General features: G+C 51.1%; 1 protein-coding gene across 2 annotated transcripts; it reads right to left on the reverse strand.

Annotated features, from left to right (window-relative positions):
• Positions 1-261: 261 nt before the first annotated feature.
• Positions 262-9139, reverse strand: PLEKHO1 (pleckstrin homology domain containing O1). Of its 2 annotated transcripts, XM_045817110.1 has the most exons (6): positions 8828-9139; positions 8038-8184; positions 3328-3468; positions 2550-2654; positions 2086-2187; positions 262-1081 (listed from the first exon to the last, which is right to left on the reverse strand). In XM_045817110.1, exons 1-6 carry the CDS (start codon positions 8852-8854, stop codon positions 377-379), a joined length of 1227 nt encoding a protein of 408 aa, XP_045673066.1. In that variant the 5' UTR covers positions 8855-9139; the 3' UTR covers positions 262-376. The 2 variants fall into 2 exon arrangements, with proteins under 2 accessions (XP_045673066.1, XP_045673067.1); XM_045817111.1 differs by lacking the exons at positions 8038-8184; positions 8828-9139 and having other exon boundaries at positions 2550-2706; positions 3328-3457.
• Between the last annotated feature and the right edge of the window lie 5694 nt (positions 9140-14833).

Raw genomic sequence — 14833 nt, forward strand, 5'->3', positions numbered from 1 at the left:
TCCCCTCAACTTCAAGGCCTTTACATGCCCTTGGGAGCAGGAGTGCACTCCCCACTATGTCTCAGAAGGTGGCATGCGGAAAATGGGCAGACTGTGCCTTTACTACCCTTTCTCTCTCTTCATCCAGGCAATGCCATAGGGCCACCTGCTCCTCAAACCTGGGTCTGGTCTCAGAGCAAGTGTGGGGGTGAGGAAGGAAAAGAGGTCGGGAGAGAAGGGTTTGCCAAAGGGCTGGGCATCAGCAAGAGCCACGAGTTTGAGTGTGTTTTGTTTTCTTTTTTTTGACTGAGGTAAATAAAAAAGCTTTATCCTGCAACACTTGGAGATAAGTGTCCGGGCCCCTGCCCTCCTGAGTTCCAGACCCTGTCCCCTTCCTTCACATGAGGCTCTTCCGGTACTGACTGTGCTGACCGGTCTGTCTGAGGTGGGAGTCGGGGGTCTGCAGGTCCATCTGTCTGTACAGGTCCCTCAGCTCCCTGACTTCCTGCAGCACCCTCTTCGCCTGGCTCCAATTCGATGATGCCTCTCCCAGCAGCCGCTCTGTCTCCTGCAGCAGCTGCTCTGACTCAGAATCGGAAGGAGACCGAGGGGGGTCCTTGGCCTTTCGTTTCCCATCTCCCAGTCCCTGAACCTCTACCAGCAGCTCCTGAGTCTTCTCCAGTTTCCTTGCCACCAGGTCCTGGATCCGGGACAGCTGCCCCGGGTGGGGTGGGATGAGGGTTGGGGGGTCCTCAGCCCGCAGGGAGAGGGCACAGGTTGGGGCAGTGTCCCGCTGAGACAGGATCTCCTCCAAGGAGGCACAGCGGCCTTTCTCCGTGGCGGTCAACTTCTTGGGTGCCTGGGGGGTGTAGGTGGCCCCCTTGTCTGGCCTCTCCCAAGGTCGGGGAAGGCTGCTTGCCCGATCTGAGGAGGGCTGGATGCGGTCCGAGTCTGCCCTCCGCCGGCTGCTCGCCAGCTGGGCCACCGACTTGTCCAGGTCGACCCGAAAGCTCTCGGCACAGGAGGTTGGTTCCTCAGGGGAAGAGTCTTCCTCCTGGATCAGGTCCAAGGTCAGCATCCCGTCCGAGGTAGAGGTCGAAGCCTGGAGAGGGAGAGGGCCGGAAGGAAGGGGGTGAGTCGTCGTCGGTGGACATGAAGTCCTCCCTCCCAGCTGAGTCCTTCGACTCTGTTTGCTATTTCTTATTCCTTTGGTAGTGATTTGAACTTACTTTTTTGTGATTAAAAGTAACTTTTCCTGCTTGTTTCCCACATTCTCCATTTTACTAAGAGCTTCCTAAAAAGTGTCCTCTACCTCACATGGGGGCCTCTAAGCATCACGCTGGGTCTGACACCCACAGGGTGTCCCACACAGCACATCCTTTATGGCTGCACCTTCCAAGCCACCCTCCTCAACCCCCTCTGCTGCGGGGGACTCAGAACCCCTCTCCTTCCAACAAAACTTGTTCTCTGGTTTCCAGAATACTCAGACTTAAAGAAATGAGGAGGGTATTCAGCTGTATGGATACGTATGTCGTTCCAGCCATTGCGCACAGGAGGAGCCCTTCCTGGCGCGCACGATCACCGCCCGATCCCCGCCCGATCCCCGCCCCACTTTGCAGGTGGGCACTCGCAGCTTCCAGGAACCGAGAGTCAGCTGCAGAGCCCGGTTCCAGCCCGGGTCTGTCTGATTCCAGAGCCTACCTCCTCTCCCCCTGACCGCCCCTCTTCCTGGGGATGGAGAGAGAAACCACCACTTTGTATGTTATGGGGCTTCACGACACCCTTCCTCCCCTGGCTGTTCCCTGCCTGCACAGCTGGCGACCAGACCATAGCTTACAGTGCCTTTGTCACTTTCCCTGTGGGTATACCTCATTTTCCCCAAAGGATGATGGCTTTATTGAGGACAAGGACTTTTAAACTCATAGCAGGTGCTGAGTAAATATTTTTGAGTGGGAGGGATCAGGCAGGGGGTGGGGCAGCGGAACTTCCCAGTCTTTGAACTTGGCACCGCAAATGCCCCTGCGGGGCTCTCCACGAGTCCTGTCTGAGACGGCTGATGTGGAATCAGCCTTTCAGCGACGTGCACTTTCTGGCAGTCTCACATACCACGGCCATTAGGTGTCCCCGAGTTGGGGGGCGGCGGGAGTGCTGGATTTTTGCCCTGTCTCGAGTGGGGTGGGCGAGATAGCTGTCCTCTTCCACAGTGACCTGAAGAGACACATCGTGAGTCTGTGACTGCTCTTCAGAGAAGAGCTCTGTCCCAGCCCAGCATCCCCTGAGGCCTAATCATGCCTGGACTTGGAAATAAACCTTCCCATGAACTGCTGCTGAGCAAAGCCGAGGGCAAGGGTTTTATTGGGCATTAAGGTGCTCCTCCGGCCAGCCCAAGGCTGGCCCAGGCACTGCAGAGTGGGGAAAGAGGAATGAGCAGGAAAGACACAGAGGGTAGGAGGGGAAAAGGCTTTCCAAAGGGAGCCGGTGAGGCGGCGAGTAAACAGGGCCGCGCGTGTTAGTGAGTCGGGGGCGGGTCCTTCTGCCCCCGTGTCCCTCTCCCCACGAGGAGCCCTGACCTCATCCAAGATGCGGTTCTTGGCCCGGGTGATGGCAGAGTTGAGGGCATTGATCCACGACTCCTTCTCTTCGGGACTCACCGCCAGGAAGATCAGATTGGGTGCCTGTGAGGGGAAGATTCTTGTTTCAGCCAGGGTTTTAGAGTTGGTGTCTCACCTTGACAGTGAAGAAATAAGAAATTATAATCTCATTCCCTCAGACCCAGCTCCTGGAAGGAGAGAGATTCTGCTTCCAGAGTTATCCATAACTTAAGGAAACCAGACTTTATTCCTGCAAAATGCCACAGCTTGGGGTTGTCTCAGAAATAAGCAAACAAGAGGTAGGAGGGGCGTTGGGTATCGATGCAACACTGGAAGTAATCACAGGTGGTTTGGGACAGGGCAGTACTAAAATAAACATTTTTAAATGTTTGAAGAAATACAATGTGATAGGGATGGCTTCCCTCAGCCAACAGAAATCAGATTCAGAAACTCAACCACCTATCGGGGTTCAGGGAAAAGTGATTTTTCTCCCAAGAGACGTGTGGGCACGCCAGGTGTGTATGTGCAGGAAAGGCAGAATATGACCTTTGTTTGAAGGCTGGCTTGCCTGGAGGGAAAGAAATGGCCATAATATTCTCAGGTTAAATAATAAAAGCTGGCAGGAGAGTAATAGTTCGGGGCCTCGCAGCCGAGAGGGCTGAGGGGGAGAACCGGGAGGAGGAAGGTGTTCTCCCCTGCCCCCCGCACCCCTGACCTGGTCGGTGTTCCCATGGCCAAGGTGGCAGGAGACACGTACCGTGTTGCCGGGCTGTTTGGAGTGGGCGAGGGTGAACTTGCTGTGATTTTTCTTGCTCCTGCTCTTGGATTTCCGGAGCTCTTCACACTTCTCATAGTCACTCAAGTCAAACACCTCCTGAATATTTTTCTCATCTTTCACCTAGGGGACAGTAGGAGGTGAGGTGATGAGGGAAAAATGATAGTCCCTCCCCCCAAGTGGTTAGTTTAGACCAGTCTGGGAACCAGCGGGAGCCTGCAGTGAGGGAGGGGCGACAGGGTAGGGAGGCACTATCCTACCCAAGGCTCTCGAAGGCCGGAGGCAGGGGCCAGCACGGGGACAGTCCCTGCCCCAGTCCTGACTCCTTGGGTGGGTTTCTCTTCAAACTCCTCATTCCTACTGTCCTTAGCCAAGCTGTTGGTTCCAGAGTCGCCATTCACCATGACTTCCACTTTGTCCTTTCAAAGGCCAGGCTTACACTGCGAACAGGTGAATCTTATCATCCTGAAGTAGGCAAACCCCGATGGCCCTGGACTGTCCAGAGGGAGGAGATGGAGGCAGGGCAGTGTCAGGGGATGTCTGTGGGCCATGAAGGGCCACCTCTGCCCCCACCCCTTGTACATTTCTGTTGTTCCGTTGTTTTCTTACCCTACCTATGAGGTTCTCTCCCCAGATATATACTACTATAAAGAGAGTCACCTGCCCCCTTCATTTCAGGAGTTTCAGCACCATAGGAACAGCGGCCCCCTGGGTTCGGTTTGTTCAGACAAGCTGAAAAATACACCTGTGGTTCCCACCTCCCCCCAAGGTACTGTGACAACCTGACCTCACTCTTCCAGGCCTGAAAAGCCATTTCAGTGAGCCACCTCTCCCTAAGCCAAGATGAATTTACAGTCTCCCTGGAGGACTAAATTTCAGACTTGGGAAGAAAGTCTTCTGCCACCTCTTTCCATGACTCCAGTTTGAGAGGCTCAATCCCCTTACTGCCAGGAAGTCCTCTCTGGTGTCTAAATTGAGCTTTTCCTGCTTGTAGTATCTGTCTTGCACCCTGGTTCCATCCTTAGCAGATTTACCCACCACTTGGGTCTTAACTCTCTTGCTGAATTGTCTGACCAGAGACCACAATTCTTATCTGCATCCTCTGACCCCAACCAGCATTTTCTGAGTGTCACAGAGCAAACTCCATTAGCATTTCTCCCCAGGTCCATTTTAAACCTCTGAGAGTTTTTTTCTCCTTTTCCCTAAGGTATTCTGCAGGGTTCCCGTTCTCAGAAACTGTGGCTTATGGATTGTTTGGGCTTGAGGGAGGAGAGGAGACTTAAGTCACTGGCCCAGATGAAGCAGCCTGTGACTGGAAAATCCATTCACCCTCTGCCGCTTGAGCCCGGGGTTGGAAGACCCTGGCAATGAGCTGGTCCCGTTTTCCTGGGAGAAGAGACCAGCACTTGTCTCATTAAAATTAAACGAACAGATAAAAGTAGCTGCATGTCTTTCTTGGAAGACATTCACTCTCCCTGACTGGGATTATTTCACAAGAGTCTCCGGTCTGCACTTCTGAAGCTCTGAAACAGGATAGTGTATGTGGAGGCGACTTCGTCGACCCTCCTGATCCTCAGGAGCCTGGAAGCAGGGAAGCGGTTCTTTTCTTCTATCCCCCAGCCCGTCTCTGGGCTTGTATCTGCCCATCCTTCTGACTTGCTGCTGGACCTGGGGGTGGACACAGGTGACGAGAGCCCACCGCCCAGCCCCATTCAGGAGGATGGCTGCTACTACATCACTCTGTCTCTGCAGGGTGGGGCTCCTCCAGGGCTCTCCCTTTTCTAAGGCTCCTGGGCTTTGGGCTGGAAAGGGACCAGACGCCTTGAAGGATTATGGGTAGAAGGGAACAAGATGCTGGCAAGGAGGATCCCAGAACAATTCCCAGAAACATGGGCAAGGATGTAGGATGAGGCCTCACTCCTCTTCTCCCCCTCCTTCCTCGGAGTTGAGACTATCAGAAGAGGCCAGACATCTTGGAGAGGAAAGTGCTGGGTGTGTATTTGTAGCCAAGGGAAGAGAGCTACTTGGTGTTTTCCTTAGGGGAAGGGAAGGGAAGGGAGAGGGCATCTGGCTCAGACATAGCCGATAAGGAGCTCTGGAGGGCAGGGGACGCTGGGGGTTTGCGCTCGGCGGTGCAGGGGTGGGAGACAGCTCAGTTGAGCAGACAAGTGTATTCCAGTCCCCCAGGAAACCGACAGCTCCAAGCCCCTTGCTTTCCGCTCTGCTGTTTCTTCCCCATCGATTCCCCAAGTCTCAAACCCATCTTCCAAACTCAACCCTTCCTTTCCACTGATTTTTTTTTGTCCTTGGCCCACAGGAAGGGATTTTTCCCATATGCTTGCCAAAAAAAGATGCCCCAGACCCTCTTCCCTCCACCACAAGGTCTTCTTAGGGTCTGGTTTCTGCTCCTGTATAGCAGCCCTGTGACCATAAGGCAACCTTTGACTGAAAATGAGGGGAAAACTTATTAACGACAAATACAGAAAGATTTCTTTGATAAAGACAGTTTGGGGGACCCTGCCTTTATGAGCGGAAGTAACAAAAAAAAGCTGTCGCAAATTCTAGGGGAGGGATTAGGAATTTTCTTACATTAACATGTCAGTTACAAACATTACACTTTGCATTTTTTAAAAAATCTTGAATCTATGGGCTCTGGAGCTTTTGGGAAGTGGGCAGAATCAAGCGTGGAGTCCTTGGTCAGTTTCGCTTTTAAGTCAAGGCCACTGTAGCATGGAAACTGGCTCCAGAGGAGCCTCAACAGGCTTGTTCCCCCTTTTCCGGGGCCCTTCTCAGCAGGGCACGCTGGGCCCCATGACTAGTCAGGTGCTCCTGACGCACAGGACGCCCCGCTTCCCAGGCTGAGGGCTTCCACCCTCCACCATCTCTGTGCCCCTTCCTCCACAAACAAGATCAGCCATGCTCTTTCACCCCCAGACTTTGTTTTTTGGACACATACAAACAAAGCAAATGTCTTGCTCCTTCCACCCTCTCACTGCTCTCAGATTTCCTCTTTTGACGTGTGGGAAGTTCTCCCTGATTGCTCACTGGAGTTTCCTGCCATTATGAAGTTCGGGGGAGACAGGAGATACACTTTGAGCTTCCTTTGTTTTTCTTTTAAACTAGAAAGCCCACACATTGTGGAAAAACTTTCTGTAAGATTGGGGTTGGGTGGAGTTAACCCTTAAAAATAAATCCTCCTGCCCTGGCCATGCAGCTCAGTTGGTTGGAGGGGGTTCAGCGAACTACCGAAAGGGTTCGGATTCAATTTCTGCTCAGGGCACATGCTAGGTTTTGGGTTCAATCCCCTGTTGGGGCGAGTACGGGAGGCAACCAATCAATGTTTCTCTCTCTTCATCTCTCTCTAAAAGCAATGAAAAAATGTCCTCGGGTGAGGATTAAAAAATAAAATAAAATATATCTTCCTGTCAAAGTCTTCTCTCACCTCACTCCCCCACCAAGTTCTCAGCCTATTGTAACCAGCAGGGCTTAGACACCCCGATTAGAGGGCCTAATCTCTTAGGCCCTGGCACTACTTAGTTCCTCCCTAGTTGTCTCAGTAGATGTTCTGTTCACATACAGACTTTCTCTAGGACAGTGTGTGGATCGGTTTCAATACCATAAAAGGGTTTATTTACCTAAATATAGTCAACTGTAGAAAGCAGAAGAGGTTAGAACTCAGGGAGGACTTCCCAGTTGGCCCCTGGTGAGGGAACACGGAATGGGGGTGGGGGGGGGTTGGGGAGGAAGGGCCACCCATCCAGGGAACACAGGACAGTGTCCTAGGTTATGCTGACACAGTCGCAGAGGGACTGGAGTGACTTCTAACCTATGGAAGGGCAATTTCAGTTGCTTCAAACTTCATATTATTGATCCCCAGAATGAGAGATAAAAAGGAGAGGAGTCTGGATTCAATGGTCCACGCTCAGGTTCTGACTCAACTGGGACTGTGGTTTTCATTTTAACTGTAGGGCCGGAGGCGCAGACACATATGGGGGTTCATAACTCCGTGTTTTCCCCTTGATACAAATGTGAGAGGAGGAAGGGGGTGAAAAACAAGTTCCTTGCTTTTTTTTTTTCAGTGGAATTGGGGGTGGGCAGGAAACAGAAGTATGGTTCATTGGCTTCAACAGCAGTAACGGTCTGCCACGCACTCATGCTCTACCTGAGGTCATATGAGACCGAACCTGGGCTGTGTGTGTGTTTCCTGTGATTCCGGGCGGCGGGGCTGCTGCTGTGACCTGCCTGCCCCTGCTAGAGACAGGAAAGGGGGGGGGGCAGCCGGGCGGGGGGCACAGGAAGGGGTGTTGAAAAAGCTACTGTTCACAGAGTGTTTCAGCAGCAACAGCAAAGAAAAAAAAACATTCCACTTCAGCTACAGGCCAAGACAGGGTAGGGGGCAGCAGGGGACACAGAACTTCTGGGACATCTTAGGATATCATCGCAGTCAAGATATTTATTTGCAAAGAAAAATCATTTAATTAAGATGCACACTCAACTTCTAATTCTAACTCGAGTCTTCTCACCAGAGGGTGACCTTTCCCAGCAGATACAGGATGGTGGTAGAGACCAACTTGCTTTTGGAACAAAATGGGGGTGAGGTAAGAGGGAGATTAGAGGCAGAGAAGGCCCCTGTGGAGTGACACAGTGGGGGTTATGAGAAAACAGGGAGAGTCGGAGGGAGAGGGCACCTACCTCCTTCTCAGAGATGTAGAGCTGGTCCCCTTTCAGCACCACATAGCGGTTTTTCCAAATCTCCCTGAAAATCCCTTTCCCGCAGAATTTCCGGACCCAGCCGACCTTCTCCGGCAGCGCAGACTGATGATTGCCATCCTGAGGCCCCTGCCCCGGGGGCAAGAGAAGACCAGGCCGTTAGGTGACCACAGCTCTTTCCTTCTCTCCACTTGGAGCCCTGAGACCCTCCTCCGTCGCCCTCACCCCTTCTTTTCAGGGGCCGCTCCTCCGAAGGCTGGAATCGCGGAGCGCGACGCCCGCTCCCCACTTCCTAGGAGGCTCTCACTCTGAGGGGCTCCCCCCATCGCTCTCCTCCCCCTTCCCCAAATAAACAGCAGCAACTGCGGGGAGGAAGAGGCCTGAGCCGAGGTGGCCTCCGATCGCCGCCGGGCCCCGCCCCCGCCCCCAGCCCGTCCACGCAGCGTCGGATTAACGGCGTTTTGTTTTATTTCTCATTGTCTCCTCGCCGCCGCGGAGCGCGGTGCACACGGCGGCCGGCCGCCCGGGGGACGCGAGGCGGGGGGTCGGCGGAAACTACCCCAAGTGACACCCGCGCCCAAGTAAACAAACAAAAGCCCCCCCGCGGTGCCCCGACGAGGGGCCGCCTGCCGGCCGCGGAGGCCGGGGGACCGGCCGGGGAGTGCGGGTGGGGGTCCCCCCCGCAGAGCGCGCGGCGGCTCGAAGCCCCGACCGGCCGGGGTCCCTGGAGCACAAAGTCGGCCGTGGGCGCGGGGCCGGCGGGCGCACTCACCCTCTTGGTGGAATTGTTCTTCTTCATCGTGCCAGGGGGTGCGGGCGCGGGGGCCACGGCCAGGGGCTCCTTCCCGGGGAGGGTGGCGGAGATGCCCCCGGCGCCGCCGCCGCTCCACCCTCCCTCCCCCTGGCGGACTCGCCTCCTTTGTAGCTCTGGTTACACTAAGGGCCGGCCTCCCCGGCGCTCGCACACACGCGCACGCCCGCTCCCCGCCCCTCGGCGCCCTCCATCCCGGCGCCCACGCGGTCCGGGTCCCCGAGCGCCCGCCCGGCCCGGCCGCTCCCCCGGCCCCGCGCGCTGTGGGAGGCCCGGCCCGCGCCCCGCGGTTCCATCCAGGGGCCGCTGACGTTGCGAGTTCAGAATAAAGGGCGAATCGCGGAGCCCAAGCTACCGCGCTCCCCCCGCCCTCCTTTGTTTCCCACTCACTGAGGGTGAAGAAGACAGCCCCAAACCCAGCCGGAGAGCTAGACTCAGACTGGAGAGCGAGAGGTGGGGCCAGGACAGACACACCAGGCGGACCTGGCTTGGGGGACGGCGGAGGCCGATGGAGTGGATAATAGGGAGCGAGAGGTGTATGAAGACCGGGGATAACCCAGATCCGGAGCGTCTCCTAATCCAAAACAAAAAACAAGCGCTTGAGCTGGGCGGGCGCGTCACCCAGGACTGGCGTCTGGAATCCACACTCCCGAGGTGGTAGAGATAGTGGCCTGGGCAGGTCAGATGGTGGGGAAAAGTTTTATACTTAAGAGGGTGTCCGTGTTTAGGGGCACGCGGTGGGAGAGTGTTAATGTTAGTACACCCTTCTCCCGGCTTACAAAGCTCAGGCCTTATTCGGGCCCGTTATTCAGGAGAATAACCCTGAGTATGATGTTAATGAGCTCCATTGCACCGAGAGAAAAGTGAGACTGAGAATGGCTAAGCGATTTGGAGACATAAACTGTAAGTGCGGGCAGGAATAGAATTCTGTCTCAGAAGTGTGATCATTATACCAAGTGGCTTTAGCTATACCTGGGCGTCTCTCCCTGGTGCATAGACGTGGAAAAATCCCATCCCATCTACCTCTTCGAGTCCACTGGAGTGCAGGGCTCAATGCCCGCAGGAGGCCCTGACTGGGGATCCCTCCCTCATCAGTCTGCCTCAGAGCCTACAGAGCAGCGTCCTGGTGACTTCGTTGTTTTCCCAGCACATATTTAATGGAAAGAGGGGAGTCAGGAAACCTAGGTTTGGATACTAGTTTCATTGCTGCTCAGCGGCCTTTGGTCAAGTCACTGCATTTCTTTAGGCCTCAGTTCCTCCGATATTAAACAGTGAGGGGTGACCTGCCAGGTCCACCAACAAGGGAAGTCAGGGCAATGTATGAGATGGCCTGTAAAAGTCCTTTGAAAATGTAAGTATTGCCCTCTAAGGCTAATTATTAAGTAACAAAAAGCTAACCAACACATTGCCTGGCATGGAGTAGGCACACAATAACCACAAAATGAATAAAAATCCCTGGCTCGGAGAGCCAAGGGAAAAAGGAAGAATCCTTCTCTCAGAGGTATCTCAAGATGAAAAGATAGTCAAATTAGAGGTTAGAGGAGTGGCGTGGTCTTGGCTTTTTCTGGTGTCTGTCGAGTGAAGAAGGGGACACCTCTCTTTTCCAAGGCCCGCTTGCCCCCTAATTCAATAATATTCCTGTTAACCTCTTTTCATTTTCATCCAAATCAATTCCTCTATGTTGGACTAATGTAGAAATTTATCCTTTCAAAATACTCATATCTTATTTCTTTGAATCTTTAGTGCTACCTTGTGAGGCATACAGAAACTAATAAGGGCGTGCAAATCAACTTGCCTTGCCCGAGTTTACACTGCAGGTTACTGGCTAAATGGAGTACAATCCAGATTTTTGACTCCAGTCTACTGTTTAGACTGTTTACACACACACACACACACACACACACACACACACACACACCTCTCTCTCCTTCCTACCATCCTCTCCCCCTCCCACCATTTCTTTCCCATCCTCTCTGTTTATAAAGTGACTTTAGTTTATTTTTTAAAATATATTTTATTGATTATGCTATTACAGTTGTCCCATTTCCCCCCCTTTATTCCCCTCTGCCCTGCACACCCTCTCCCACCCACATTTCCCCCCTTTAGATCGTGTCCATGGGTCATACATAGAAGTTCTTTGGCTTCTACATTTCCTATACTATTCTTCACCTCCCCCTGTCTATTTTTCTACCTACCATTTATGCTACTTATTCTCTGCATCTTTTCCCCTCTCTCCCCCTCCCACTCCCCTGCTGATACCCTCCTTGTGATCTTCATTTCTGTGGTTCTGTTCCTGTTCTAGTTGTTTGCTTAGTTCGCTTTTGTTTTTGTTTTAGGTGTGGTTGTTAATCATTGTGAGTTTGCTGTCATTTTACTGTTCATATTTTTATCTTATTTTTCTTAGATAAATTCCTTTAACATTTCATATAATAAGGGCTGGATGATAACTTGACCTTATGAGAAGCACTTTATCTACCTTTCCATTCTAAATGAAAACTTTGCTGGATAGAGTAATCTTGGATGTAGGTCCTTGCCTTTTATGACTTGGAATACTTCTTTCCAGCCCCTTCTTGCCTGTAAGATCTCTTATGAGAAATCAGCTGATGGTCTTACGGGAACTCCTTTGTAGGTAACTGTCTTCTTTTCTCTTGCTGCTTCTAAGATTCTCTCCTTATTTTTCATCTTGGGTAGTGTAATTATGATGTGCCTTGGTGTGTTCCTCCTTGGGTCCAAGTTCTTTGGGACTCTGAGTTTCCTGGACTTCTTGAGAGTCTATTTCCTTTGCCAGATTGGGGAAATTCTTCATTATTCATTCAAATAAGTTTTCAATTTGTTGCTCTTTCTCTTCTCCTTCTGGCACCCCTATAATTCAGATGTTGGAACGTTTAAAGATGTCCTGGAGGTTCCTAAGCCTCTCCTCATATTTTTGAATTCTTATTTCTTCATTCTTTTCTGGTTGAATGTTTCTTTCTTCTGGTCCACACTGTTGATTTGAGTCCCAGTTTCCTTCCCATCACGGTTGGTTCCCTGTACATTTTCCTTTATTTCACTTAGCGTTGCCTTCATTTTTTCACTTAATTTGTGACCGAATTCAACCAATCCTGTGAGCATCCTGATTACCAGTGTTTTGAATTGTGCATCTGATAGGTTGGCTAGCTCTTCGTCACTTAGTTATATTTTTTTCTGGAGCTTTGATCTGCTCTTTCATTTGGGCCATTTTTTTTTAAATCTCAGTGCACCTGTTATGTATAAGGGGCAGAGCCTTAGGTGTTCACCAGGGAGAGGCATCCTACGTGCTGGGTTGTGACACTGTATGTGGGGAAGGGGTTGAGAGGGAACAATGGTGCTTGCTCCGCTGTCTGCCAGATTTCAGTCACTTTCCCCACTTCCCACAAGTGAAGTGGGGAAAGTGGTTTCTCCAATGAACTCTCCTGTGAGGCTGGGAGTTTCTTCCACTGCCGCCTCAGCCCCCACAGGTGTTTTCAATCGGTGGTTTGAGGCTTTATTTCCCCCACGCTGGGACCCCAGGTGGTGAGGTCTGTCTCGCTCCCCAGGTGTTCCTCCTGGTTATCCGCATGTGAATGTGGGACCGCCTGCTCCACCAGCTGCTGCCTTGCTGGTCTGCCAGCCGCCTTGCCCGCCCCGGTCCTCCGGTCCTCCACCGCCACTTTGCTGTGAGTCCCCTCCACCTGGCCACCTATCTCTGCCCCTCCTACCAATCTGGATGGATGTTTCTTCTTTAACTCCTTGGTTGTCGGACTTCCATACAGTTGGATTTTCTGTCAGTTCTGGTTGTTTTTTATTTTTAAACTGTTGTTGTCCTTCTTTTGGTTGTGTGAGGAGGCACAGTGTGTCTACCTATACCTCCATCTTGGCTGGAAGTCAATCTATAAAGTGATTTTAAAAGAATGAGGAAATCCAGGATATTTTCATAAGGGAGGAAGAAAAATGCCTCAATGAGCCAATGAGAAAATGAGCCTGCATGATTTTTTGAGGGTTTGCTGGCCAGGAAGATAGGAGTGGCTTGGATTTATAGTTTCAATAGATTGTGGTTTAGGGGGGAAAAAGTAATTCATGAGTTGCCCCATCCTCCTCCTCTGCCTTCCCGTTAGTCAACAAATAGGAGTGCCTCCGATCTGTGAGGTACCAATATGCTGCATAAAGCAGGAGCTGGAGCTTGTGGAACATCAGACAGAGAAGGCCTGCTAAAATATCAAAAGCCTCCCAAGTAATTTTCAGATTCCAGAACAGATGCATGTGGGCTGGAGAACCTTCCCTGCCTATCTGCTCCTTAAGATGTTACATAAATCTGTTCTTGTTCTCTCCCTCTCTCTCTCTCTCTGTCTCTCTCATTAACCTGCATTGCTGCATTGCCTCATCATCCTGCCCCCACCTTCCTTCCCTCGGCATCCTTTGTCCTGATACTCACCCCTCTTTCCATACTTCATACTCCATACTCTTCTCCAGCTGCTTTCTCTTTCACCGGGTGAACCTCATGGCACCTGAATTAGAATCTATGAATTTCTACTGTTTCCAAAGACCAATTCTTAAGTGAGAAATCTCAGCGTAAGAAGTTTATGGGTTCCTTTACACATATTCATATCACTGTCTTGTCACTGAGCTCAACACGCCGCACACACAAACCACAAAAATAACTTGAGCCAGTTTCCTTCGGTGGAGATAAAATACTGAGAGAGCTCAAGATGTGGTTTCCTCCCTAACTGCATCACCATGGATAAGACACCACTGACAGTAAGGAGCTTTATTTATTTTTTAATTGTTGACACTATTACAGGACTCCCCCACTCCCCCCACCCTTCACCTACCTTCACCCAGCCCGCCCAGTAGCTTTATTCTTCAATTGACTATTTTACAAGTAATCCCACATGAAGGAGGGAGAAGGGAGCTAACAGAGATAAGGGCTTGTGAATGGCTGCCTGCAAGATTCCTGGACAGGAGGTATTATCCAGACGTTTGTTTAGCTAAAAACAAGTACCTTGGCTTTCATAGAATGAATGGAACAGAGATTTTGACTAGGGCATTTCAATCAATGGAAGAGATGTCGTCAAAATCATATGAGACCTTAGTTAAAATGATGTTTCTAAAGGGAAAAATAAAGGGCCAGTAGTAATTAGCTTGGTAAATCTTAAATAAAAATGTAAGTCTTTGATCCTTATACAAAGAAATGCTTACTTCTGGTATCAAATATCTGAGTGTGAGACTCATTTCTTAGACTCCTTGATATTGTTAGTTGAGTAGGTATAATGGAAGCAGGCAAATGACAAGGAGAATGATATAAGAAAAGTTTCTGTTCTTATCCTTCTTATTTCAGAGTTACTGTGTCAAGGGGAAGGGAAGCACAGGTGCCCCGGCTTGGAGGGGGCAGTTTCCTGTCTGAAAAGACCATGTAACTTATAAATGTTGCATTCAAAATACTGCCTCCCTAAGTCTCACTTTTTAATCATTATTAAAAAAAAAGAATTTTAAAGAAGTACCTATATTGACTGCAACAAAAAGAAAACAATCTAGCCCTGGCTGGTGTCACTCAGTGGACTGAGTGTCAGCCTGTGAACCAAAGGGTCGTGGGTCCGATTCCCAGTCAGAGCACATGCCTGGGTTGTAGGCCAGGGCCCCAGTTGGGGTGCATGAGAGGCAACCACACATTGATGTTTCTCTCCCTCTCTGTCTCCCTCCCTCCCCCTCTCTCTAAAAATAAATAAATGTTAAACACCCCCCCGCCCCAAACAACCTAGAGCTTAACTCTCAGCTATAATGTGGATGAAAGTCTAGGGCAGTAGTGTCCAACCCACGGCCCACGGGCCGCCTGCAGCCCAGGGTGGCTGTGAATGCGGCCCAACACAAAATTGTAAATTTACTTAAAACATTGAGTTTTTTTTGTGATTACGTGTTTCAATGTATTTAACGATTTAATGTGTGGTCCAAGACAACTTTTCTAGTGTGGCCCAG

This window comes from Phyllostomus hastatus, unplaced genomic scaffold (assembly GCF_019186645.2).
Source record: "Phyllostomus hastatus isolate PE091 unplaced genomic scaffold, TTU_PhHast_1.1 phas_scaffold_216, whole genome shotgun sequence".
NCBI classification, from domain to species: Eukaryota; Metazoa; Chordata; class Mammalia; order Chiroptera; family Phyllostomidae; genus Phyllostomus; species Phyllostomus hastatus.